This window comes from Anser brachyrhynchus (assembly GCF_964034855.1).
Source record: "Anser brachyrhynchus genome assembly, chromosome: 3".
In the NCBI taxonomy this organism is placed as follows: Eukaryota; Metazoa; Chordata; class Aves; order Anseriformes; family Anatidae; genus Anser; species Anser brachyrhynchus.
Genome location: NC_137696.1, coordinates 82,358,863 through 82,386,650, shown reverse-complemented (window position 1 = coordinate 82,386,650; position 27,788 = coordinate 82,358,863). Strand labels below are relative to the sequence as shown.

The window sequence follows — 27,788 nt, the reverse complement described above, 5'->3', positions numbered from 1 at the left end:
AGATAGAGAAAAGACTCCTCTGCATTGTCTGTAGCCATATTTTGTTTTTTAGTTTGAAATATACTCCAGTGCAAAAAAGAATACAGCCTGGGATTCAAATCACAAATAACTATGCATCATACTTGAAACATTCACTTGGTTAAGATTTTGTAAGCTTGAGAACTGCAACAAGTTTCACAACACATCAGTGATTAAAGTCTGTGGATACTTTCAGGATATACAACAGTTCTTCACAGGAAAAAAAACAACAACAGTATACAAGGGACAAAATAACTGCTAATAAGCAGAATTCCTACAGGAACACTAGTCAACAATATTTGTACACATGTGTAATATAGCTTATATTTATATTTAAGTCTGCTTGTTTTCAGAAATTTTACAGTAAAACACTTTACTTAGTTCTCCGAGTTGTTATACTGTAATGAAACTCGGCAGGAATGGGACCTTTTGTCACGGCACCATGAAGAACTATCTGATGTCTTGCACTGAAAGGCTGGCAGACACAGAGCAGGGACACGGTTTGGAGTACTCCTGGAGATCGTTTCAGACATCTAATTTCGGCATCTCCAGGGACCAATTAGAAACACCCAACACTTAACTTGTATGGAACCTCAGCTTCCAGCTTGGCCTTCTGAGATTTCATTTCCCAAAGGCAGCTTAAAAGTAGAGGGTATGAATAAGCTTTCCTCACAAATATCTTTGCAGAGGTCTTACAAACCATTGTCTGCCTGCTCGCTCGACTTTCATTTGTTTTTAAAGAAAAAGGTAGACCAGGGAATTAAACATAAAAGTCATTATAAGAGAGAGAACACTTTAAAGCTAGAAAATGTGTAAATATCCAATACACTTTAACTAAAGTACTTATTAAGCAAGTGCTTTATTTGGAGCATTAAACCTGAATAAATGAGTAACTCCAATAGGAGGAGACATATCCTTTACCTCTGCGAAAGCTATCAGCTTTAGAACCGACTCAGATGCCCAAATTGAAAACGAAATCCCCACACCCCTCTCTACAAACCTGAAGTATCAGAGCTAAATAAATCAGTCTGACTGCACACTCAATTCTAGACAGGACTTCTGCAGGAATTCTGGTGACTCCACAGAAAAACTGAATACCTTGATGCATTCCACATTTTTCAGCAACGGTTTCCAGAGCAGAATTTAAACATTGGCCTGAAAGGATAGGAAGCAGCAATACCTTTCCTTAACTGATACAAACAGCTCAGAAGTGAAGAGACACTCTGAGCAGTCTGTAGGATGTAAGATCAGCTCCATAATTCCCCTCCTTCAGAGAAGGGTGAAATAAATAGGAAGACTGATATTCATAGTTGTCTTGATTAGACAACTGACCTGATGTGTTAACTTGAACAGGAATTTGGTGTCTCTCAGAATACTTTTTTAGTCCCTCTAGTATGAGAGGGTTCTTCCGGTACACATCGAGTTCACATCTGCAGATGTCTTTTCACAACCTATAATACCTAAAAGCATTATTTTTTATAGAGTTATTTAAAATAAACAAAGAGACCAGTATTTAAACAAGCACTAGAGATGTGGGCAATAAGAAGGAAGCTTGGTGGAATACCATGGCATACTGCCACACAGCATGCCAAGTCTAGTCGAAGAGTAAACAACTATTTACTCCATGTTACCTATACTGAGTACATTAATTCCTCTTCTGGGATGCACACGTGCCCCCACACAAGAAATCAGACTTTCTTCAGAAGCCACGTCTATTCTTTTGTAACTGAGGTGTTTTTTGCATATGTCAAGAAAAAAAAACCACCTTTCTTTGAGTATGCCTAGCCAAGATGCAATTGAGAATCCAGATGGTAAAGGACATCAAAATAAGGAGAGAATGGCAACTCCCAGAATCCACAAGCACTGCATATAAGACAACTACCACGGTAATAACCTGTGCCCGTTTCAAGCCACCTGTCCATACAATTCATCTCTCCAATTTGCCTTCAATACAAGCTGAGTGATAACACTTATACATACACAAAGGAGAAGTGCAAGGCAATCATCTGACCTGGACGCTGCAAGGCAGGCCAAACCCCAGATGTCAGAGTGCTTTCTGTAAGGAACAAAGAGGCACCTAAACTCTGGATCAGCAAGCTTCAACTGGAGAGAATCCAGTTTCACTTTCTCAGCCAAGCACTGGCAGTCAAATCAAGGAGTCCCCATGTAACACTTAAGCCTCCCAAATATACATGTCTTGGCTACTAGGCTTGAGAATGAAGTTTTCCTGTAGGGAAGGTAAGGCTTGGCTTTGTACCTGCTCCCCTTCTTGCACACTCAAACTGTGGAAAGAAGAGCATGAACATTTGAAAAAGCTAAGGGTTACTTTTTCTTTCTGGAGTAATTTTCATCCTAGCCTCAGCGGTACAAATTTCTTCTACCATACAAGCCAAAGCAGTTACTACTGAATACATGAAAAAATGGCGCAAACAGCGGGAAGAGGGGCTCAAAGCAGACGCAGTATGATGATGACCTATCCTATCATCCATTCCCAGGAATGGAGGTGTTTTCAGATGCTGGAAACATACACAGCTGAGACTGCATGAGTTGCTTTACGAGAGAAGACTGACATCAAGCTGCACAGAAGGATACAATACTGCTGCTAACACAGACTTACAGAACAGATTACAGAAATATTTTAGGGTATGACAGTTGGTTCTAAACCCCAGAAAAATGGAAGCAGACTGCCTGAAGTCTCTAAACTCTTTAAGAACAAACATCTGTCAGAAAGGACATCAACAGAACTCATAATGCCTTGGACAAGAGGAGAGAGGCGATTTCCTTTTGAAATCTTAACTTATTCCATGTGAGAAAGGTGAGAGTTCTGCCCAAACGTGAAGTCTTTCACTTTGTAATACAGGCTAGCCTGGAAGACGTTTGTGTGATACGTATACATCAATTAGATAGCTGACAATGGATTAACTTGCATCCTGGTTGTCTTTGTAAAGACTTCAGACATCACATGTATGTTCCGACCTGCAAGTTGGTTTGAACAAACAACCCATCAATGGAGAAAGTGAATACTGGTGTCAGAGTAATACACTTGGCAAGACTGAATCCTGCGTGAACTTTTTCAGCATTTTTTGCATCCATGATCCTGCCAGAAGTGAAAATTATTTCTTGTGTCAGTATGATAAGGAAAGCATCCAACAGAGAGCTTGAATTTAATATCCTTCCAAACTGAACCCTCCACCCCTTCTGTCCGTGGTAACTTGGCTCAGCTGTGAAAGACGCATGTCAAGTATCAGACCATTTACTCATTGCAATTTCATTGACAAGTAGTCCAAGACAAAAGAAATACATAAGATTTTTAAAAATACAAGTGATGGATATCATAGAATGGCTGTACTGTAACAAAAAGTCTGAAGACAAGTATAATACATTGTGCTTCTGGAAGGTTAAAATAAGAACTACAGAAATCAACCAAGTTTTACTTTTAAGTAAAGTCTGCACCTTTTTATAAACTCTTTGGAAAAAAAGTCTTAGGCTACTTTTAAAAATATTAGGTATTTTTTGTGAAGGGAGTAAAAAAATAGACTGTTTCACCACAGCCTGCTCAAAAGAACTGCATCTGACATAGGTTGGGAACTCTTGCAGTCCCTCAATGCAACAATTTAAAAGCTTAAATCTTTTACAGGAATTTTATTCTCCTGCAATTTTTTCCTTTTTTTTTTTCAATGAAGTGAATGATGACAGAAAGAAACCCCAAGCTCTGATTGAAGACCGCATCCTCCATTCTTTAAATTAAGTTTCCCTTGCTTCCTATATTTTTAATCACTGAATTACTGATTCTCCAGCTAACTACCAGTCCGAGAAAAATTTCAAATTAGGCAAGACATTTTTAACATTAAAAATTCAGCTTGGGGTAGAAAAAAAGACTAATCACACCCCTCCATAATCGCATTGTATGAAAGGACAAAGTTGTATTATTTTTTCCTTATTGTTCCCAAGTGATATCTCATCTCCAGCACTCCCTGCCCCATGCCCCCAACCCTGATGTCTTCACTTACGTTCCAATAGTTATATAACATTAGTTGCAGGCAGATATCAGATAACATGCCTATAGTTGCAAGCTCACCACAACAAGAATATTGCATTTTTCCACAATACCATAGAATTAATATAACAGCATTCCTAAAGACCACAATTTCTTCTCTCATATTTCAGTTACTTATCTCTCCTTTAAAAATGGATCTTGAAGAGTCTTTGCAGTGAGTTGCCTTTGCATATAAGTTTATGAGGTTGTTATATTTAATAACAGGTTCTATCGCAGTATTTTCCTATGTTTCTAGGTAGCATTTTAACATAAATCAGTAGAATATGAGGAAAATACTGTTCAAAACATTTGCTTTTAGGGTAAAATCAGCGTCTTTAGGACTATATTAACCAGTTGTACTGGCTAACATTTAGACAACTTTATTCTGCAAACAGTCACTTTTTTATAGTGAAACAGAAAATCATCAAAAGATTTCTTCAGGTAACTAGTAAAGAATTACGGAACCTCAAATACCCAGTACCCAAGCAACAGCTGTAACGTGCTGTTCGTGTACAGTTGAAATTCACATTTCTCAACACATTTAGCTGAGAAAGTTGATACAGCAATTAGATGTTTACTATAGGACATCAGACAGTATACATGGGATACTAAGCAGTTATATTTTGGAAGGCTATTTATCTGAGAACTCCTGACAACATTATTCTATTTAATAAGAATTAATAACCTGAGTGAAAATCCAAGACAGAAAAACCAACCCTTCCTGAATGAGGAGGGTAAGTGTGTCAAGTGGATGAGGAAGAGGTAACTCTGCAGAGTACTCTTAAGCATTGTGTCTTCCTAATAAAAATCAGAGTCAACGTTTTGTTCCTTGAAATTTTAGGATCTGAGAAAGATGGAAAGGAGAACTGGAGACCTACAGACTAAGGTGAGGCCAATGAAATCTACCATGTCTCTCAGCCCTTCAGTTGCATCCACATTCTCAGAAGTCAATCCTTCAAAATATTCTCAGAACTGCACAAGAAGGTTCCTTTAGTCATGATCTAGGCAGGAGCTTTCCTCGTGTTCCCCAAAGGTTTAAATTTACATATATACACCACCCCAAACCTCAAGAAAAGCAACAAAAATAAGACATATTGCTTTATTACCAACCAAATTTACCTGTTTCATCTACAAGAATAAACACCCAACATTACCTTTTAATGTGAACATCCTCAGTGCCTCTTTCTGAACAGTTACATTTCCATCATTGTCACTGTCCTCAGATTACAAAAGTCAAACTATTCATAGGTGAAGGACAGAAAAACAGGATAAGGAAGATGGCTGTTAGAGTAAAGCATCGGACCTCAAGCAACGGCTAGACAACGCATGGTGCAGCATCTGGAAGGCCTCTCTCCTCCCATGGGACCAGTGCTCTCGCACACAGCTGGCAGGTGGAGCTTTCCTGCCATCAGGGGCTGTCCTCAGAAAGCCAAAGGCTTCACGTTTCGGTGCTTGATGTTTTAAAATTTCAAAGTTCTGAGAATAAAAACCTCAGAGCTAAGGAAACTAAGAAAATCCTTTGTAAGCTCTGCTGGGAATGCAGTCCTATGGTGCACCCTATGCAGAGCCCAAAGGCAGAGAAGGAGAGCGCTCTACCTGGGGGCAGCCCGAAGGCCGGGCTGGCAGCGTGCATCTCCTCCATCCCACTGCTGTGGAAATGAACAGCTCCTGCCGCTGGGATAACGACCTGACACGGACAGGACCGGTAACTCTCCTCCTAAAAGGAACGTCCTGAACTACCCTCCTTCATATGGCAGCTTTCTCTCCCTACTACAAGCTGTCATATACAGCTCTTGCCAAAACATTTCAGAAAATGAACATGATTACTTCTAACTGCAGCAAAAACTAATCAAGACACTTAATGAAATGTTAACTCAGTTTTGGGACTTCCAGAAACATCTTAGTGAATAGCAACTGCTCTGCGTTCCTGCATAAAGTGGAGAGAAATAATCTCCATGGCAGCATATCACTGAGTCCACATTTTAAACTACAGCTACTACTACACGTGACTACAGTATCTTTGGAATAGCAATTGATTTCCGTATGTGAAACTGGATTAAAGGCAATTCTAATAAGACTCCTCACAAGAAAAACAAAAACAAAGATCCCACAAGAGGGAATGAAAGGTTCAGAGAGACAATGTGTGTGTTCATAACCACATGCCAGGCATTGGTTTAACCAGTTAAGAAAATAAAAAGAATAATTAGACAGTTACACAGTGTTAGCTTTGGTTTTCAGGAAGTTTTTACACCTGAAACCTTTTTTTATTTTACACCTTCCCAGAAAGCACTCATTTTCAGACAACTATTATGATTTTGTGTTCTATGGATAAACCTGAGCATCTTCTTTTTGACAGAAATAACAAATCTTGGGATAGTACATGAACATTCAAGAGCACACTAAAGACAACATACTGTTTCTCTAAATAAAACTGGATCTAGAGGCCTAATGAAACTATTCAAGTTGTTCACTTTCTTTTGGTTTCATCTATTTTCACCTTCCTATATGTTGCTTTTCAGTTACTCATGCTACAAGGTGAAAATAGCAAGGAGCCATAGCCAAATCAGAATGAAACGATGGCCAGATTTGTTTTAGGGAACTGAATGGCTTAAGCATAAGCTAACTTGTCTCATTTCATGAGAAAGCAAGTAGAAAAGGTCACCTCCTCCTTTCCAAGGTAGTTCCTCTGGCCTTTGGGAAGAACAAGACACTCATATAGTCCCAAAACAGAGATAGTACACTAAAGTCCCTAGTCATTTAGCTCATAAAAACACTTGAAACTCTTAAGCAACCTTTCCTTGGCAATCCTTTTTTTTTTTCCAGAGAAAAAAGTAGAACTTTATAACTAACTGACCTTCCTGAAGCACAGAAAAGCTTGTATTAAGGTACAGTACTGCAAGAAGACTACCTATGTAGAGTACCCTATACTCTATATATACCACACATACTAGAGAATCTCAAAGTCTTCAGTATGTGTATCTTCATACCACAGGCAAAGTGAGAAAGCACTATTACAGAAATTTTAAAGATGGGAATCGTGAGGCATAAAGAAACTGTGCATCCTGCAACGGGCTGTTACCCCAGTCACGGATCAGGAGACCAAAGCTCATGTATTAAGTCCTCAGCTAGTGCCATCAGCACCAAGTCACCGAACCACAGTATGCTGAATGTTGGAAGGGATTTCTGGTGACCCAGATCAGATAGCCTCTCCAGACAGACTGAAAAAGTTGGCTTCTACACTTGCTGACAGTCCCTTCAAGGCCTTCTCAACTGATGTCTGCAGAAGGAGATAACCACCCAGCCCACCTCTTATCACCACAATCATTGGTGTACTAGTATCTTCTGGACAGAGACACCAACAGACAATTTCCATTTATTCAAAAACATTTTCCTCTACAGTATAAGCTGGCATTAGAACTGAAAGCCTCAAGCATCCATCAGCTATCTCCTTGGAAGACACAGCACAGAGAAGAACATAAGAAGAGTGAGAACTGGAAAACATTTGTTAAAAATCAGCTTAGGGCAGCTGTCCTACCCCTCCGTCTTTTTTTTTTTTTTTTTTTTTTTTAAGACTACACTGTGCTTGAACTACCGGACTGTTTTTGAGATCATGAAGTAACTGGTCAGCGACACAATTTGTCTCCAAAACTTTGGTGGTTTTTAAACAGACGTAATATGAACACCGTATGAGCATCAGTTAAGAGAGGAGAGGGAGTACATGGAAATGAAATTGGAATTAATCTTATTGTTGCGTTCAGATAAAGCCTTTCAAAAGTCAAACCACTTGTCTCCTCGGAAATAAGCATAACATTATTTGCAAGATAGGATTCGGGATGTACAGGGGCATCTTTCTGTTCTCTACAGCTATTTGGCAGTGCCAGGGACACAGTAACACTGCAATTACTGAATTAGGTCAGTGAAAGTAATAGTCTCTGTAGCTGATTCAATTACTGTATTTTGATTGCTTCATTTGGTCAAATTATGCCCTCACTTATGTCTGCAGATGCATCTTACACCTTCATTCTTCCCTCTCACCCTTCACTTTACAGACTCAAATGAATTCAGCCCTATGAGCTTGTCATGGGATCAGCAGGTATCATTAAGGCCCTGCATCGCCTGACCATTTGTCACTGGCTCAACCTCCTTCTGAGAACCTACTTGTTAGCTAAAGGCTTTCTCTATTTTTCACCATTTGTTTGCAACTCTTAATCCTAAAGATTTGTGCCCAAGCCAATGAAGTTTTATCCATGCTGAAAAGCCTCAGACAATACCTCTATAAAGCACAGCATCACCCATAACAGGTTACTTCTGAAAAGTCTGTAGAATGAATTTATGGCAGCATTAACTCTCTCATTGCTCATGACATAAGAAAATAAGGGCTGTTACATCTACTGCTAAGATTCTTACTTATCTTCTTGGTATCTAAAATCCTCCAGTGCTAAGTTTCCAAACAGATGCTCAAGTTCCAAATTTGCTCTTGGTCAGAGATATCAGTAATATAACTTGTAAATAAAACACGTGCTTTAAAATGCGTACAAAACAAAGTTTTGTCCAATATAATTTGATTTTAATTCAGTTCATTTCTTACGTCAATTATAATAAAAAATTTTAAAAGTTTTCTTCACACATTATAAAGAATGCGCAATAAGATTGTATATTACATGTGTAATAGATTAAAATTTACAGTCAGCAATAAGGAGACTCACGTTTTTCTGCTGTAATTGTGGTTTTGGTCTCTTTAAAATACAATTTTGGCAGCATTGTCTATACGGATGGAATACTTCAAGCATTAAATCAAGATAACATTCATACTCAAACCACGAAGACGTGCATTGCCCATTACTATATACAATAATACCATCTTTGTTCATTGTGTTTGTTAAATGTATCAATGCCAACAAGTGCTTAAATTATGCTGTATGTTCTTAATGAATAAACATTAAGGAGTCGTGTATCAGCAAATACCAAAACCACCAGCACAAAAATCTCACAAGTATAATAGCGGTCTTGAGCTAGCAGGACTTGGATTTACAAAGCGTTGGGATTAGTTTCTCAAAGCAAGTTACAAGTTATTTCAAGCAGATACGGAATTGAATTAGAATCACTGAAAACTTCAGCTGTTTTAGTAGGGAGGAGCATGGTGATGTAAGATTTTTTTCTTGTAAGGCCCAAAACAAGTTACTGAAAGTCACTGAACACTCCTTGCAACAGAAAGGGTAGAATACTTCAAGGGTGCTGGAAGCTTCACACTTTAGAAGTTTGAAACTAACTTTGTACACAGAAACTTGCACCCAGTAACTCAGGAAATAACATTGTATATGGCCTTAATCAAGAATCAGCAGGGTTAGGACCAAAGATCATAAACTCTTCAAGACGGTACAGCTGTCTTCCAAAATATTAACACAGTACTTTTCAGGTTAGAGACAGTAAGTAGACCACAATTGCCCATTTTGCTGAAAGCATACAGTTAACATTTGGAGCTTTGATTACAGAGACAATGGGAATATGCTTTTAAAAGACAAAACCTATTCAAAGAAAACAGCTAAGACAACAAGAAACTGTCATAAGAATTGTTCAGGTGATTACATAATATTGTCAATATTGTTTTCCTCAAAATCTGTTTTTCTACTCCTGATACGTAAAAATCAATCATTAATTTTTCTGCAGAGTATCTTCTGAGAACTTATACAAGAGTGTCATAATTATATAAACAGAAAAGTATGACAAATGCCTTAAGTGTCAATGTTCAAAGATATTTTTCCTTTTTCTCATTAAAAAAGGAAAAGGAAATAGAAAGCAAGATGTAGTTTGATTAAGGAGATCCTACACCTGGACAGGAACATGGGAGTTTGTCTATACTTGAAAAAATACCATTTCTTTTATGTTAATGTTCATGATGTACTTTTTATAAAGCATCATGCAGGAACACAAACAGCTTCATGACTACACTGACAAGGATGGAATATTCATTATATTCCATATGTTATTTAATCACACGCCTAAATTCACAACTAGAAGCACAAGTTGTACTATTTATGCAGATGTGCTCTAGCACAGTACTGCATTTTACACCGAGACTGATGACTACAGAGAATGCCCCTTTTTCACTGGCATCACAAATAACATGGAGAGGGATGCTTCATTAAAAATCAATTAAAGCTTTAATTCCTATTTTTTCTTTTCTTTTTCTCTTTATTATTGCCATTTTTGGCACACAAAAATACAATCACTTCCATTAAATAATTCAACTTGTGTGTTGATCAGCTACGACAATAAATTTGTCAGACTAATAACAACCTCAAAAGGTATCCCTCTTCCCATTTCATCTCATTTCACTATGTTTCAATTTCAGTAACTGACTTTTTGTGCATCTTACTGCACAATTAGAGAAAATTTTGATCCCTCATTGGACACCTCATTTCAGTCAACCTTTTACCTACCTTTTTCTCTCTCCATATTAATTCCCTCTTCACATTTTCAAACATATCACCCCAATTCTATATCAAGGAGATTAATTACAAGATTACAATCCCTTCAGATTAACAAGTATCACAAAAGCATCCTATCCAAATTGTCTACCTATCTCTCTAAAAATTTATCTTCCTTGGTTAGCTTTTGTTTATATTTACGTAAAAAAAAAAAAATCAAAGCACTACCCTGAGTAAGTTTCATTACAAATGAGTTTTCTTGTCAGCTACAAGCAGATTCATGTAAATACACACATGAAAGACAAATGAATCTTCACAATTTAAAGTTTTCAAAGTCAGGAAATCTTTACCATCTACATCCAATCCAATTTCAAATTCTTCTCAGCAAAGCAATAGCTGAGAAATGAAAGTTACCAAGCATTTTCAGAATATAGTACAGCTGCTGCACTATTACAAATGTGATTTTTTTTAAAGTTACCTGAGTAAAATCAAGACAATTGTATAATTTTGTTTCTACTGTTGATTGAATAATCTTTACCTTCAATACAATAATCTCAGATCGTTGAAGATGATCTTTTTTCTCTGATAGACGAAAGTACTTTTCAGACTCTCAGATCTGAAAAAGCTGTGTGAATTATCTTTATTACAGAGCTCCCACACAAAGTGATGTAAGGAGATTTATCCGAGACTTACAGAGAGACTAGAGAGCTAGAAACAGAATAGATACACCCAGAGTAGAGCAATTCAGAGTTCTATTCATAAGGCACTTAAAAGTAGGGCTCACCAATTTTTAGCTAGAATTAAACAATAATAATTATGTAAGATTTCAATACATGGAACAAATATTAAAGTAACAAGTTATTGAGGGACATTGGCTTCATAGTAATTGCCTACGTACCCCAAAGCAAATGCCAACAATTCAAGGTAGCTGACCCTCTAACTACCTTGCATTAACCACATCACCACTGCAGACAGCTGTCTAGACCTTGGATGTAAAAGTACATACAGTTTATCAAAAAAAAAAAAAACCAACAAAAAGCAACTAACCTTGTAACCTATGTTAACCTGTTAACCACTTATAAGTGAAGCAAAATAAACTGTAACTTCACATACCCCCCTAGAGATCCTGAAAATGAGGCATGACCTATAGTTCAGCTCCAGTTCTGTTGCACTAAGTTGAATACCCCAACACAACCCACTGTCAAAACCTCAATTTTGTGTAATGAAAACATAAACAGAAGTAATAAACACAAGTTAACTCTTCCGAAAAACCTTTAACCCAGAACCTGCAGAGATGCATTTTTTTTTTTTCCCCTCACGTTGGAGCTCTGCTAAGCAGCAGTTTTTGCAGCAAAAAAAACCCCACAATGAGTATGAGAGCTTCCATGTAGTAGTAAGGTTGTAGTACATGAGTAATGCTGCTAGTGAGAAGTAATGGAATTGGTTTGGATCCCAATTGCTGAATTTAGTAGGTTACAACATTCATTGAATTGAGCAAACTACAACAGTGTTTACAATTAACATGTACAACATTCCATCCTAGACAGGGAACATGCTGCAAATGATTATAATGCTGATTTGGGAAGTTGAGTAATTATGTAAGGAAGTAATTTTTAAACTGTACTTGGAAAGTATTCTAAAGAGTGTGTTCCGTGTCACAAATACTGCTAATATACAAAGACAGTAGGAATCTAGCAAGCAGCTAGCTGTTCTAAAGCAGAGGATGTTGATAATTACTGTAAGTTACATTACAATGTAACATAAGTTACATGACAATTTCCCCAATTATATTGCCAAATACAGTCTGTGTGGAGCACACTTCAAAGAACCAGAAAAACCTTCACATTTATGATTTTACTACCTTGCTTCAGACAGCCAGTGAAAAGTCACTCATGCTGATTTTTTGGTTTGTTAAATCCATTAGTTATTTAAAAAAAATACTTAGGTCTTTGAGTCTATTTTTTTTTTTAATTTACCTTTGAATTCACATACAAAATTCTAGTTCATGTCTTCAGCAATGAAAAAGTAATAATTTTACCAGGACTAAAAAGACTTATCAAAAAGTTAAAAAATACTTGTTCCTACCTCCACTTTTGTTCGGTAAAGAATAAGACGCTTTAGGCTGCCCACTTTGGCTATGTGGTTGAAAGCCTGAGGTGGTATTTTATCACATGATGAGAGATTTAATTCCTGAAGATTTGGACACATTTCAGTAATGACTTCCAAACATGTTTCATTCAGGAAATGGCCACAAGACAACTCAAGACGAACGAGTTCAGAGCCACAGACTTTTAAGAACCTGCAATAAATCACATTAAGTAAAAAAATAAATGTGCTTTGTAATGAAAGTCTTTGAATACTGTCAAAACCTTAAGCACAAAAAAACAGGAAATACTTTCTTCAGCATTAAGAATCGTACAGACCACAGCAATTATGCCACATCAATTACTTAACAGAAAACATGATTAGGTTAAAGTAAATTAATCGTAACCACTCTGAAGAAGTTACTCGTTAATCAAATTTGTACAAACTCAGAAGACCAAATTAATGAACTGAGTTAGAGATCAATATTCAAAAACTGAAGGTGGTCTGACAGTCAAGGCTGTTTCATCAACGTTAACGTATGCATCCTAGACATTATACTTTTTGACCACATACAGAAACAGAAGGCTATATAATGCTATACATGACAGAAGGACACTGATGTCACTATATCAGCCTTAAAGAAGCAATTGTACCTTGAAAACAAGTTGCAAAAGCATCATTTCAAGGGGAGAAAATAAGTTTGTTTAGGGAGGCATTTGTCAGTGACACTAAAGAATAATGAAGGACTTGATATCTCTTTGAAGATCCAAGCTTTCAAACCTTCCCTTTTCCTTATTTTTCACTACTCACTCAAATCATACTTGCCATTTGTCATCACCCTTCCTGATTCCTTTCATCTTGCACATTACCCAGCTCCTGGGCCTTACTTTCATTATGCAAATCCTCTGCAACAAGGAGGGGAAAGTAGGTTCCGGGGGAATCCTCCAGCCCTGGAAGTTTCTGAGAGTCACCTGAGACCTTGACCGACCTGATCTAGTGCTGGGGACAGCAGCGCTTCAGGTGGGAGCTTGGAGAAGGCAACCTTCAGAAGTCCCCAGTACCCATGAGCTTACGCAAACAGAAACAAAGAGAGAGACTGAGGAAAGGCAGAACCCCCAAACCCATGGGGGTTTTCCTAAGTATGTCCTTCAAATCGATTCTTCCACTATTTTTAGTGCAACTCTGCAGTCTCTCTTCAGAATCCATTTTAGCTTGTAAAAATCGGAGTTTATCAAACACCAAGCACCTGTTTGTTGTTTTCATACCAGATACAGCAAATTCACCTGTAAGCTAGACTGGTGGGCTCTTACAGGAATGTCACAGCTAAAGTGACACGACAGTTCATAACAATTAACACCAGAAATCTAAACGTTAGACTGCTATTTTAGACCAGCAACAGAGTTCAACACAGTTGTGGAAAAACACAGGATGGAAATTCCCTGGAACTCAGAGTACAGACATATGGATTCATTGCTGATTGCCAATTAGCCGATTCTTCTCTTTAATGAGTGCTTTAACAACACATTCACACAGCTTCTTTCATCAACAAATTATCAGGTTTGTTTGAATGGTGATATTTTCCATAAAACCTTGTCAATTGCCATTTATTATACCTCTACCTTCTAATTTGCTAACAGATAAATATTTTATGAACTATTTCATCGCAATAATGGATGTTAGGTTAACTGCCATATAATTTGACAGGGCTTGGCCATTATAAATATTGGTACAGATCAACACTTCTGTCCTCCTATCACTATTAAAAGTTAACATTACCAGGTCAGAGAAACACAATATTAACCTCCTACACTTGGAAAAGAGCTCAAAGCTCACCAGCTAGAAGAGTTATCTTCGTAACATTTAATTTCATTACACTTAAAACACACAGACAGAGCAAACAGAGCAATAGCAATGAGCTCACCACTTGTTCTTCACGGCTTTACTGCCTTTTTGGAAAAGGTTCTTCAGGAGATATTAAATAGAAAGAAAGGCAAGGGCAATAAGGGACACGCAGCAGGGTACATGAACAAAATGACAGGCACGAAGTGAAGCAATGAACAGAAATGGGAGGATAAACTTGAGGAAGTCACCAACCAGAACAAGACAGAGCACATTAGTCAGAACTACACAGTTTGTTAGCACTTCATAGGCTGCTTGGGGCAGAGGTTTTTGCTAACTTCTTTCCCTGCAGAACTCCAAAGCCATATGGCAACATGGGCTTTCAGGCTTCCCAACAAAAGTGGCATTGCCTTCATACTTCTCAGACTTAACCGATATTGGACACCTGGCTGTGACTTCGCTCATTTGAAAACAGCCAACCCCAACAAAAGTACCTTCTATCCAAAGCAATACTTCTTCACATACCTCTCCCTTTACTCACTGAAGATTGACTGGATCCTATTTATAACATCTCCTCTTTTCTGCATAGTCATCCATCCCTTTAGTCTTCCTTTTCCTAACAATGCTTTATATATGCAATTTCTACAGTGATTTCCTTTCATTCCCTTCATGTTTGTTATGAAATATGATCAGTTAAACAACCAAGTAGAATCTGAACACGTACTTTAATTTTGCTAGGCACTGGAACAGAATCATAATAAAAACATTAGGACTGATATGACTAGAGAACAAATGGGAAAACACAGGTATAGAAGTACCACAAAAAAACAACAGAAAATACAAGAGTCAGAAGAACAGCATGCGTTGGTGGAAGCCAGAGTAGCAGGCCACTGAGATCCTCGAAGATATGGATGTGCAGTTACTCAGGACACGCAGATTAGGAGACAAAGGACAGAGGCACAGGACAGGAAGACGACATTCTGGACAAACTGCTTGGGACACATCTCTGTTGTCCCGGTGTATGTGAGTATGTATACATGAAAGTAAGACTTTGTTGTTGTTGTGTTTTTTTTTTTAAATGAAGTCACCTTCCCTTCCTCTAAACTATTATAATCATTAAAATGTTGTTTTCAAATCCAACATGTATTAAACTTTGTCATCAGATCTTAGAACACTGCATTCAAGTAGGGAGCTTATTAAGTATCTGATCTTGTGCTTTCCTGAACACAAATTAAGTTACTTCAATAAAAGCATGCAAAATAAACAGTATTTAATCTTTGTTTCAGTTACAGCAACCCTAGGGTTTACTAAGACTGTCAAAATTAAAAAACAGGTTGGAGTTTTAAAATGAGAATCCCTGTCAAGCCGTACAATACTCCTATCTTCCGTGACTATTAGACGCATGTTGCAGAAACTTATCTAACCTTCCTGCTAGTTTGATTCATAGCAAACCATCACCAAGTTAAATGCTGCCAAAGCACACCTGTAATAAACATCAACTAAAGACTTCAAATTTTAATGACAACACAATTGTTAAAGAAATATTTCTGGATGTGCTTGAAATGTCAACATTGCATCAAAAAAATGCAAGTTAAGTTCTATGAATTCATTTTCACAGTATAAAACGTTAGAAGCAAATAAAAATCCTACCACCTTACATTTTTCAAGCAAAACAGCTTAAATAAGCCACATTACAAAAGATATACAGAAACCTGCACACAGAACTCTGTTTTTAAAGCTGCCACCACCATTTAGGTGCATCTATTTTGCATATATATATATATCATTATAATGCATATTATATATATTGCATATATATATATATATGCATATAATGCATATATATATCATTAGGTGCATCATCTAAACGCCTGAGCATCTATTCAGCATCTTCGTATTTACTACCTCCAATTAACTCACTCCACTTCTCCTATACAGGTCTTGTCCTACCATGCTGATATTCCCATTGCATTGACAAGTTCACCACACCTCTAATGCCATGAGAAACAGTGTTGATTATGTAGTGCCTTCTGTGAAATCTTCGTTTATTCCCTGTCACTTTGCATTCCTGACACTTGATACTGCTCAAATATTCATTTGTCTTTTACTTCTCTGTATACTTTTAGTTCACTCTAAATCATAAAGTTCAGTTAATTTATATTATATGTTGATCTGAAAAAATTATGATAGTCATTTTTAGCCCTAAGGAATAGATGTTTTCAATAAGTAAAAATACCTTCAGCTTTGCCTCAGGATGTTCATATGCCTGAAGCATTCTATCTTCTCATGATAACACAATATTTGTTTCAGTCATTTCTTAAATTACTCTTTAAAAAGTTTCTACTTTAATATATTTTTGCAAGAGAAAAAATGATTTTTCTTTTTACAGTTATTTGTGTGTCACTTTAAAAGATGTAAGTACGAATTACCTCTTTTAGGTTTCAGAAAAAAACAAATATAAACATTTTGGAAGATATTTTCCAAAATAAATCTCAAGGAAGAGTATCATTTAAACAAGCATCTGCTAGCAGGAATTATAAGCTAAACAGTATAGTTGTGAGAATTAATCTAACTCCACTGGTTTTCAATTCAACAGTGACCATTTTAACACTAAGTGCAGAGAAAAAAGTGCAAAAATATATAAAACAAAATAAAAAGAGGTTCTGCAAAAGTCAAATGCCTGTTATCTATTGAAGATAAGTTACTCTGGTTTTAGCATTTTCCTGATTTTATATTGTAGCAATTTATAGTGTGTGTGAAGTTATTTATAAATTTAATTTAGAAAATAACTTCCACCCCCCCCCTTCTCCTCAAATGGAGGAATATAGGCTGGCCTTAAAAATAACATAATGGAGCTCTTCAAAACAACTTCTACGTCTCCATTTGAGTGGCTTGACAGCCATTCATGGTTGTTTATACAGCAGCTTATCACAAAATGGATAAACTTGAAGTATTGGAACAAGCAATTTAGGCTAGTTTGAACTCAACCTCAAGTTATGAAACAACTTTTTATCAAGTAAATCCAAAATAAAAGACACAGCTTGTTACTCCACAGGACACCTCGCTGCCTTACTGAAAATTTCCTTTGCAGAAAGAGAGATGAACATCAATACCAGGTTCAATACCAAGTAAGAGCCAAAAAGGATGAAGAGAATCCAGCCAACTGATTCAGAAACATTCATGCAGTAGGCAGCAAGAGAAGATTTTACACTAATAAATGTAGTCATACATGTCCTCTAATATTACACGTAGAGACAAATATATAAATATTTCATTTCTGAAAAGGACAATTACAATCTGAAAATGTGAGCAAGTTTTTTGGAAGACGTAAGCAGTTAACTGATAAAACAAACAACAGTCTCCCCAGACAACTCTCCAAACTCAGGCCACATGAGAAATGTCTAAAAGTCCAAGAGGAAAAACTGTGGTAAGTCATGACTAACATGTCCTGGATCCTGCAATACCCACATAATGGTGATATAATTATTTTAGAACAGCTGACTTCAAGTCAGGGCTGCTATTACATCAGCAGTGAAGTTAAAAAAAAAAACACACGAATTAGTTAAAAGGTATTTTAAACTAACTGGAAGCCAGATATGCCAGAATTGTAAAATTTGTAGTTCTCTGATTTTGGACATTCATTTCTTTTAATACCGCACAAAGTTTTTAACGGCACTGCACATTTAAAAAAGTAATTAAAATGGTCACACTAAGTTTTCAAAAACACATTTAATAGCTACACATCAGAAAGCAAACACTTCATGACATCAAGTTCTCAATTAAGTTTACATATTTATTTTCTGCATAATGTATCTAATATGAAATCCAAATTTAGGAGAATTAGCAGAAACATTTGTATCCCGTTCAATTAATTGATGTTTATCTCCTTTTTTCTACCAACAAGCACAAAAGACCATAGCATAGGGCTCCTGGATTATACTGTAAGCTCTAGAAAAAGGAAATGACAAAGTATTTCTTCAAATCGTTTTACTACCCCAGGGAAGGCACCCAGGCACCAAAGGAAAGACAACATTTGAATACTTTTTAGCCTTTTCATTCAAAAAAGAAAGAAAAGCTAAGAATTTATGGTTTAGATATATTAAACATTTCTGGTTTTTAATCGGTCAAGTTCACCTGCCATTGCTGATTAACTTAGTTGAAGCAGCAATTTCTGTATAAATGAAATGCGTTGATAGATGCTGCTTAACTGATGCAAACAACCAAAAGAGCAAGAAATTATATGTTAAGGAAGCAGAGAACACAGCCATTATACAGAGAAGAATCCCTGCGTATTTGCTGCTTTAATAACCTACAGCATAGTCATATTTCCAACTCAGTGTGAAGATGTACTTGCAAACCCCCTGTTTCCCAACAGGACTAGTGTTTTAAATCATTTTTATGAAAATATTTGCATTTACATTGCACTCCAGTGATTACTTAGGACCCATACCTTGTAAGCATGCACTGTAATCTGTTTATTACTGCAGCCATTCTAATACAGTCCTACTGATGACTCAATCTGTATGTGGAACAACTGCAAAGGTTTTCTTTCTAAGATGGACTTTCTGCAGCTAAGCTGTCATGGAGTCTTTCAGAATTCCAGAAGAAAGCAAAACACTGCTCCCCCTGGAAGATGCCTCTCAGTCACAGGCAGTTTGAAGCATGCAAACTATATGCTGAAACAACTTCTGCTTCCATATCTAGTACCTCTTAATGTTTTAGCTGTTTGGTTTTTTTGTTTGTTTTTGTTTTTCTCTACATAACAACAGTTATAAGCTTTACAGTAAATCAAAGACATTTCTTGTCTTTTAATAAGGTTTCAATCATTTTTCAATCACTTAGTGACAAACCTGTGCAGCAACTCCACAATGAGAGCTTGTCAAAATACTTCGTACATTTAGCACTGACCTGCTAAATCCAGAAACAGAAATGGCTCCCCTGTTTCCAGTCCAAGATAAATTCAGCCACTGGATGAGAGTGCAGCGAGACTGTAGGTATTCCAGAGAGGTGTCATTAATCCTCGCCCAGTAAGGTTGTAAACTGAGATGAATGTACTGCAGAGGATCACAGCAATGTTGATACAGTAGCTTACAAGTCTGTGCTAGTCTACACAGGTCTGGTACTGTAAGGTGACTCAAAATCAACTGGATGAGCTATATTAAAAACAGGAAAAAAAAGTCAGATGGTCATATAGCACTTGAAATGCTAAGGCAAAACTGCAATGGAATAAAAAAAGTGTTCTAACTTCAAACAAAAGGATTCTTTTTATTTTTTATTTTTTACTTAAAAAGTAACTTCTCAAATAAATCATTGATTAGCTATTAAATAGGATTGTACTGCCTTCTCAATTTGACAACATATTAAACAAGAAAGGAAAAAGCAGATCAGCATATGAAAGTGACAGGAAGCTTTCAAATTAGAAGTTTTTTTTACCCATGCTAATTTAAACAGTGATATATATGTAAACACTATGTTTACATCTTTCCCTTCACAATGTCTGCACTTCCATTGATCAGAACACTGAATTGGCATCCTCTTTCTTCTCTGGATTCAGCTTTAAGATGGTAGCATATCTGCAGAGTACATGAAAAATCATACCATGTCCCAGTTTCCCCACAACTTGAATCAATTTAAGATTTATTCCTCTGCTCTAAAAAAAAAAAAAAAGTGTTTTGATTTCTACCTTAAATTTTCTCCCATCCGTGCTGGACTATGCAACTAGATAAAAATTTCAACACATTCAGATCTTCCTTTATGAAGTAATCTCTTTCTTGCTGTAATATTTTGAGAGCATTTCTGTTCTATGCCAGAGTCGAATCTGAAATGCAAAACCCCTTTTTACCTTTATCAAATTGAATCATCTCAGCTTCAGAATAACCACCAGCCCTTCTCACTAGCTCCGCTATATACATTTTTTAATGAGTTATCTCACACTTGGAAAAGAAGAAATATCCTGTCTCCTATCACGCTCTGGTTTTCCTTCTAGAGAAAGATTAACAAATACAGAAACACACACAAATACTCACTTTTGAAAATAACAAAATCCTGCAACAAAAAAAAAAACACCCTCCCGTAGCTTAGATACCTGAGAGAAGAAACCTGAAAAATGAAATCTGAAAAGTAATGTTTACTTTACTGTGGCTGCCTTTAACAGCTGTAAGCACCTGCACTCAAGTTGTGTAATTAGAAGTGAACAAGCACTTTCAAGCAGAGTAGGGAAAAAAACTCTGAAATGAAATCAGTGAATCAACATAAACAAAAAAAATAAACTGAGGAGAGTCCTCAGTGGCCCTTTCAAAATGCCATAATGTTTCATTTTAATTTGTTTAAATAAGACAAAACCACCAAAAATTGTAATAAATTGCCTGACATAAAACCAAAGTGAAGCCTTTTTCCAAGCAGACTGTACTTCTACAGTACCAGTTTATGCAGCTAGCTTCCACCTTCCCTCTTCCCCTCTACTTTTGGAAGAGAAAAAAAATAAGTAAACAATTCAATTTCCTGAAAAGTGAAAAGTGTTACTTCCTACTCAGCTCCAGATTTAGTATTTGGATATCAAACACTCCACAGATCTACATGCTCTTCAGAAATTTAACATAAAATCCAATGCCAAAACATTGTGCTTGCATATACTCAAGTTTGTCTCAAGCTTGATTTCAAGACTTTCCTCTTCCCTTCTCTTCTCCTCCATCTTCCTTGCCCATAAAAACACTCCTGGCTTTTTACCTCTGCCTCAGCTTGATACTGTGAATCAGAGCAGACATTTCAATGTAATAGCAATGAACTGCATATACACATCACAGTTAACAAATTATAATCAAAGTTTGCTCCCAACTGACATTTAGGTTGTCAGCATTTCAATAGGAGACGCATCAAACTAGGAGCTAATGTAGATATGATCCTACGTTGATATTTTGATTTTTCCTTTGCTTGGACTTTTGCTTTGCCTCAGCTTAAAACACAAACACTGTTTTGGCTTTGCAGTAGGATATACCTAAACACATACACATTTGTCTAAGATCACCTATTAGCTTTAAACAATTTTCAATATTCTGAAAGACACTTTCCAACTGTTTTGCAATCTTTCAGATATTCTGCATTCTGTAAGCCAACTAAGTATTTTGTATTTTCTCCCTCAGATTCGTCCAGTATTTATTAGGTTTTCTAAAACAAACAGCTCAGCAATGAAGGCTGCACAGTTAGCTAAATTTATGTCTACAACTAATGTGGTGTAATAAATGTCTCATACAAAGCAACACAAATTGTGTTCAACAGAAAATAAAGTTACTTTGTGATTTCTGAGCAGTAAAGATAATGGTGAATAAAACTATAAATGCCTCACCAGTGTTCCTTAACACTAACTGATGACTATAATGAGTACTTTATAACATAGAGGACATTGCAACCCTACCCTACCCAAGATGAAATATCTAGAATGAAAAAAATGAAATATCACTATGAAAATGAAGTATTTTTTCTTGCTTTTGATTAAACAAATATAACAGGTTCCAAAACTACAGGCTAATAACCATTAATCGCTATTAGTCTGGACTCTGTCAGAAATGCACTATTTAAGTAGGTATATCCTAGCATAAAGTACAACTTGATACCATTGTGAGTATGCGACGTGATGTGCTGTACTGTGTTATGCTGTGGTCACGGTGATTCTAAGAACACCACAAAACTATCTGCTTTGAAAATTGATCTCACAACATTACTTCCTGCAAACAACTGTTTTTACTCTGTACTTATGAAAAATTACTACAACTATTGCTTCACTTTTTTATAAATCGTTCAGTCAAAACAATGATCACTGAAAAACAGAGGGGAAAAAATATAGCTAATTTAACACTGATTGCCTTTGATAGATCAAAAATCAAAATAATAAGAAGTACTTTCTCGCATTTCCAGGAGAAACACTGCACATACCCAGTTTTAGAGATCTGATGAGATCAACAGATGTTGGAGATAATATCTAGAAACTGGAGGCTTCCAAATCACTATTTGCTGAGTTGTGGAGAATTACAATGTACAAATTCAGAGCACTATCTGCACACCAAAAGGATCCTGAGTCTTATCTGATCTGCCTTTTTTTTTTTAATCATCACCACAGTCCTTCATTGCGACACCTTAAACATTTACATACATTTTGAATTATAAATTCAAAAATACAACATCTTTGAAAAACAAAACAAATCTCACCTACTGCATCGAAGTTTGCTTGTAAGCTCAGACAGGATCCCCATCACACGCTTCAATGCACAGGATAAAAATTAACCAGGGCTGCAGCTTCTAGTACTACTTACCAACCAGGAAAATTTTTTTTTTTTTAAAATATGAACTGTAGCAAGCAATAATCACTTCAATCCAATAATATACTTTCTTTGGCTATAGTATGATAATGTAGAACTTGATGTGGTCAGAAGACAGCCCTCTAATACTAGTCAAACCTAACATTTCTGTGCTTTCTATCAATTTCCTCCCTCAATCCTTCTATTTGAGCCCTTCCAATATGAAAATATGTTAGCCTAAACAAACTAATTCAGAAAGACTCAAATTACTTGTAATTTTTTGTTCTGCAACTAGAGCTGCCACAGCTTAGGCTCTAAATAATTAGAACTGCTATTATGACATGCTTAGATAAAGGATGAAGGGTACATGCACAAAAAGGAAAAGAAAGAAGGCAGGAAGTAGATAATAAACATTCTGTGGCTTTTGGTATTCCTCAGCAGAGTTTAAAAAAAACGTAGTCCCTAGTTCCACGATCCCATAGCTTACACCAGCAAATGCATACACACTTAATAGCTTATGTGAATACATGAAGAGAGGACCTTGCAACTCTTTTGCAACATTCCATTTAAGTCTCCCTTTTCTTCATCCTACCCACATAAAACGCTTCAGTGGAATGGGCTTTACAGCACAACAGCACAGGCTCTGATCTTCTCAGCAATGAAAGGCTGTGAAGGTTTTAACCCCCTTCTTGATTCCAAGAACAGAAAAGCATCATACTGACCACCTGCACAAATTATCAAGCCTCCAGGAAGGCTAGGGCTGTAGAGCTGTCTTCTCCATGTGCCGCTGCTCAGAGCCTTGTCTGCTACGGCAACTGGCAGTACATTAGCCACTGACCGAAGGGAACCTTGTGCCACATGGTTATCAGCCATTAAAGCAGCTTTTAAGACCTTGCGTGATTCTCAATCCAAAGAGAGGCATAAAATGTTACCAATTATCTAAAAGCCTACAAATATTTGTTCTGGAAAAATGCAAGAATTGTGTGATAAAAATGCTCCTTTTTATTGCTTCAGTTCTTCTAAGCATCACTTCAGGGATGTATGTCTTACATTTAAGACCAATTTTCCTGGAATGTAAGTGCCAAATCCACATCTAGTGGTAAAACTCACTTCCCCAGTAGACAAAAACAGCTCATAAATCTTTTAGGCAGATTCAGGAAAAACTGGCTTCAAGGAATGATGAAAACATCACTTATACCTTTTGGTATTGAAAATTTATATCAAAAATATATTTTGGACTGCAGCATGCAGGATTTCTCCTGCCTTTCCTCCAGAGGACAGAAGTTCTTGGTACCTGAGTATCTTAGTGAGTCTCACACTGCACAACAGGTATGCTGTGGCAGGTATTTCTCCAATTTCTTGAAGGCTTGGTTCAGGCCTTCAGGTCTCAAGCATGCCTGCAAAGATGACTAAAACTAAGGCCTTACCCATTCCACTTTACAAGCAATGCAAGTTGATCAAAGATAATGAGGAGAAAGACAGACAGGAAGAGGCTCCTAGAAAATCCTTACTCAAATTTAAGATAATTTTGGAGAACAGATGATGAGAGCACAAGTACTCCACAGCTACTAAGGATCTGTCAACACTGCCCATGAGCACGGAAGGAATATTCTTTCAACCAGCTCATCACTTTCTTCTAAGGAATTCTACACCCCAGGAGGTGAGCATTATTCTCTTGTTGGCAGAAGCTAACTGGACTATAACAACGTTTTTAGAGCTCACACTGCAGCAATCAATCCTGAAGAGCAACATAGATTATGCTTTCATAGACTACAGAATTTTCAGAAAGACACTGAAGGCAAAACGAGGACTGGAAGAACTGTCGTCTACTTCAAGATTAGCATAGAAGACCATTCGGCTTACATATTTCGTGAATTATGTTGGGTAGAATGAAGAAGCCTGAAACAGTCAGCTCAAATAAGAAACAGCCATGTATGAATACTAAGGACAGTTGCACATTCATAATCAGCATGAGCCTACGAGAAGAAAATTTTTTCATGTAATGTGTCATAATCAAAATTGGAAGGAGTTGGTGGTTTCCTTACTTCATTACAGAATTCAAACACTTCCAGAAAAATCTGACACTTGTCATTCTTGAAGACAGCATGCAGAGTACTGCTCCCATATCAGATGAGATAAAACACTGTCATACTACAAAGCACAACATTTTTGTTGTTTCAATACCCAAGCATTCCATCTGGATCAAGAAAGCAGAAGACTGGGACTGCTGCTGTCACAAAACCAGTCCAGAAATACTCCTTTGTAGTTTTCTGATAAGTATTCTAGCCATTCAGGTTCTTTAAATCAAAGCAGAATAAAAAAAATGTGCTTGGTATTGATAGACCATATAAATGCATTCATGAAACCTAACATGTTAAAAAATTGATTAAAAAAGGTAGCTGGTACACAAAAAGGAAAGCAGAAAAGCACAATAGGGCACATGGAGGCAGGAGTTCAAAGGAGTAACAGGACTACACATTATAATTACATATACTATAATCTTGATAATCTGTATAATTGTGCAGAACAAAAGTAAGATTAATCTTGGATAGGCCTCTGATAGGCAGCTATATTACAAAGCAGTTTATCCAGTCTTTTCAAACAAGACTGCCCAGATTTGAATCAAGTTTTCCCTACAATTAATGTTGTTTGAATGACAAACAAAGATTTCAAACACATTTACACATTTTAAGATGTTCTAGACTCAACTACGCCCTTGCATATGCAGAAAACTACTTTCTTTACTCCAATACAAGCAGCAACAGTGAAATATATTTACTATATGGATTCTGTGGAGGAAGAAAACACTAGTGCTAAATCACGATGAGGATGGTATCCTCATCTGTTATTCCACTGTAGCAACAACAAATAAGCCCTCAAGAACTGAAAGAAGCTTTTAAAAGAAGATAAACACACAGAAGATAGAGAGAATCATCATATTCTTGTCCTCTTTCCAAGCAGAAGAAAAGTCCTGCAGGTTACTAGAGCACACAGGCACCCAACATGGCCTTCACGTGCTGAGCTAGGGAGCTTAGAAACAAAAGACATAATGAAAACAAAATACTGTTGTGTTAGATCACATATTTCTGAAAATGCCCTGCAATCAGTGACAGTATCTCTCACCACCCTCCTTCGCTTTCACAAGTGAAACTGATTCAAGCCAAAAGCACCGTGAGCAGTGAGCATTTGATATATTACCTCAGAAAACAAAAACTGGCTTCTTTTGCCAGACTGCAGCAGCTTAAAGGGTAGGAACAGGTCCTGAGGTCTGACCAGCAAGTAAAGACTCCTCTCCACTACATGCAAACCCAGTTTATTTCTGAAGAGGTGAAGGTGATCATCTCTCCCTTCCTGCTCTATGATACCAGTCTCCGTGAACGTCTACGCTCCAGTAAGAGTTTCCAGGTCAGCACACAATATTCAGCAATCGTATTTCCAGCAGTTCCAGGTTTTTGTAAGAGATCAGGAAAAGAAACTTTAAACCAATAAAAGGTTTGGAAGCAAAAATAATTTATACATTCTTTTTCCATTTTTCCCTATAACATCATTGTCAAATATAAGGACTAAAAATTACTTGTGTCTGTACTACTGGAAAACTAGTGGAAGATTCTAAATTCAAGAGCTAGAAGTTTAAGGCTAGAATAACTGGCAAAAAAAAAAAAAAGTACATCGGTGGAGGGATTCCTGAGAAGTAAATGTGGTAACAATGCATACACCAGCAAACTGACTTGTTAATATCCACCCACAGAAGTAGACAGACTATCATAACTCAGGCATAACTATACTGTAACCGCAGGAGACTCACAAAAGAATGCAAGGAACTGTAACCGAAAAAAATAACATTCTTGGTCAGTACACTGCATACGGCACTTTTGCACTCAATTATTAAAAAACTGTATTGGAGTATAAACATGCTTTTCTCACCTCATAAGGCAGCTTGTCAAAATACCCATTAGTCGGCCATTCCCTGAGGGTAACAATGCTGAACTGTTTGTTAAGAGTGTCCATTCCACAGCCATACTTCTCTTCATCCTCATCTTCATCAATATCATTCATATCAATCATGGAAGTCTTCAGTGAAAGCACAGGTTTCTCTTTCACGCCGTGTAGTACTACTGCATCTAATTCAGTGTAATAGTCCAGAAGAGAACTGTTCACTTCCACTCGAATTAAGTTTGTGGGGAAGTTTATTTGTTTGATACAAGGTGTGAATTGCCGAGCCTGGGGACCATTCACTTTTGTAGGTGCCTCGGACCAAAGGATTTCCCATCTGTGGGAAAAAAAAATTGGGCACAAGTACGGGATTAAGATAAGTGTAACTAAACCAATTTCTGAACACAGAAGAGTGCTTTTGTCAGAAGTATTCAGAAAGCAAGAAACATGGTTGAAAGGCAAGTGAAAATTGTTACATTTTTCCCTAGCCTTGGTAAATATCCAAAGAATGAATTTACCAGGTCACACTACTTCATAACCGTGGCATATTTTCTCTGTATTGCTAATTAACAAAACAAATGGTACATTCATTGCCATGCACTTGTGTTAGACTACTGTTATACACACGTTCCAACATTTCACAGGTAAGGTTATTGCAACAAATGGACTGAAGATGTCTTGACAATGATCGTATTTTAGTACGCAGGGAACAGTCTTGTCAAGCAACTCAAATACAGTCAGCCAACCTCACAAGGTTTTCACAAAAACACAAAAGGGAAAAAAAAACCACAGCTCTCATTCATTCACATCAAAGAAGTCCAAATTGCAGCATTAACAAATCCTTTTTAAAAAAAATCACCCGTCCTTTATCTAACCAGGTAAGTAAAATACCATTTTTAGAAGCATTTCATTGTCAAATTATCTTATTAGTACAATGTTACGGTTAAATATCAGAGAAAATAGGATCTTCAGATCATCTTTAAAAGGGCCTTTTGAAAAGAATATTAAAATTTCGAAACCGATAAACTAAAATATTTTTATGTTCTTTGTTCCAGTGACAGAAGAAGGTTCAGTGCATGCACAGAGCTTCCAAACATACATCCTCACTTGTACACACAGACCTCAAATCTCTTCCAGTAACTGACAGCGAACCCTGCT

General features: G+C 36.8%; 1 protein-coding gene across 7 annotated transcripts in view; it reads right to left on the bottom strand.

Moving 5' to 3' along the window:
- FBXL4 (F-box and leucine rich repeat protein 4) overlaps positions 1-27,788 on the bottom strand; it is a 53,852-nt gene that overhangs the window by 12,208 nt on the left and 13,856 nt on the right. For all 7 annotated transcript variants that reach the window (XR_013948380.1, XR_013948381.1, XR_013948382.1 and 4 more), the window contains exons 4-6: positions 26,622-26,967; positions 19,315-19,559; positions 12,568-12,781 (exon numbers count right to left, since the gene is read on the bottom strand). Coding sequence is in view for 4 of the 7 variants with exons in the window: in XM_080584822.1 (XP_080440948.1) it covers positions 12,568-12,781; positions 19,315-19,559; positions 26,622-26,967 (805 nt within the window). In the remaining 3 variants the exon portion in view is untranslated. The remainder of the gene's footprint in view (positions 1-12,567; positions 12,782-19,314; positions 19,560-26,621; positions 26,968-27,788) is intronic.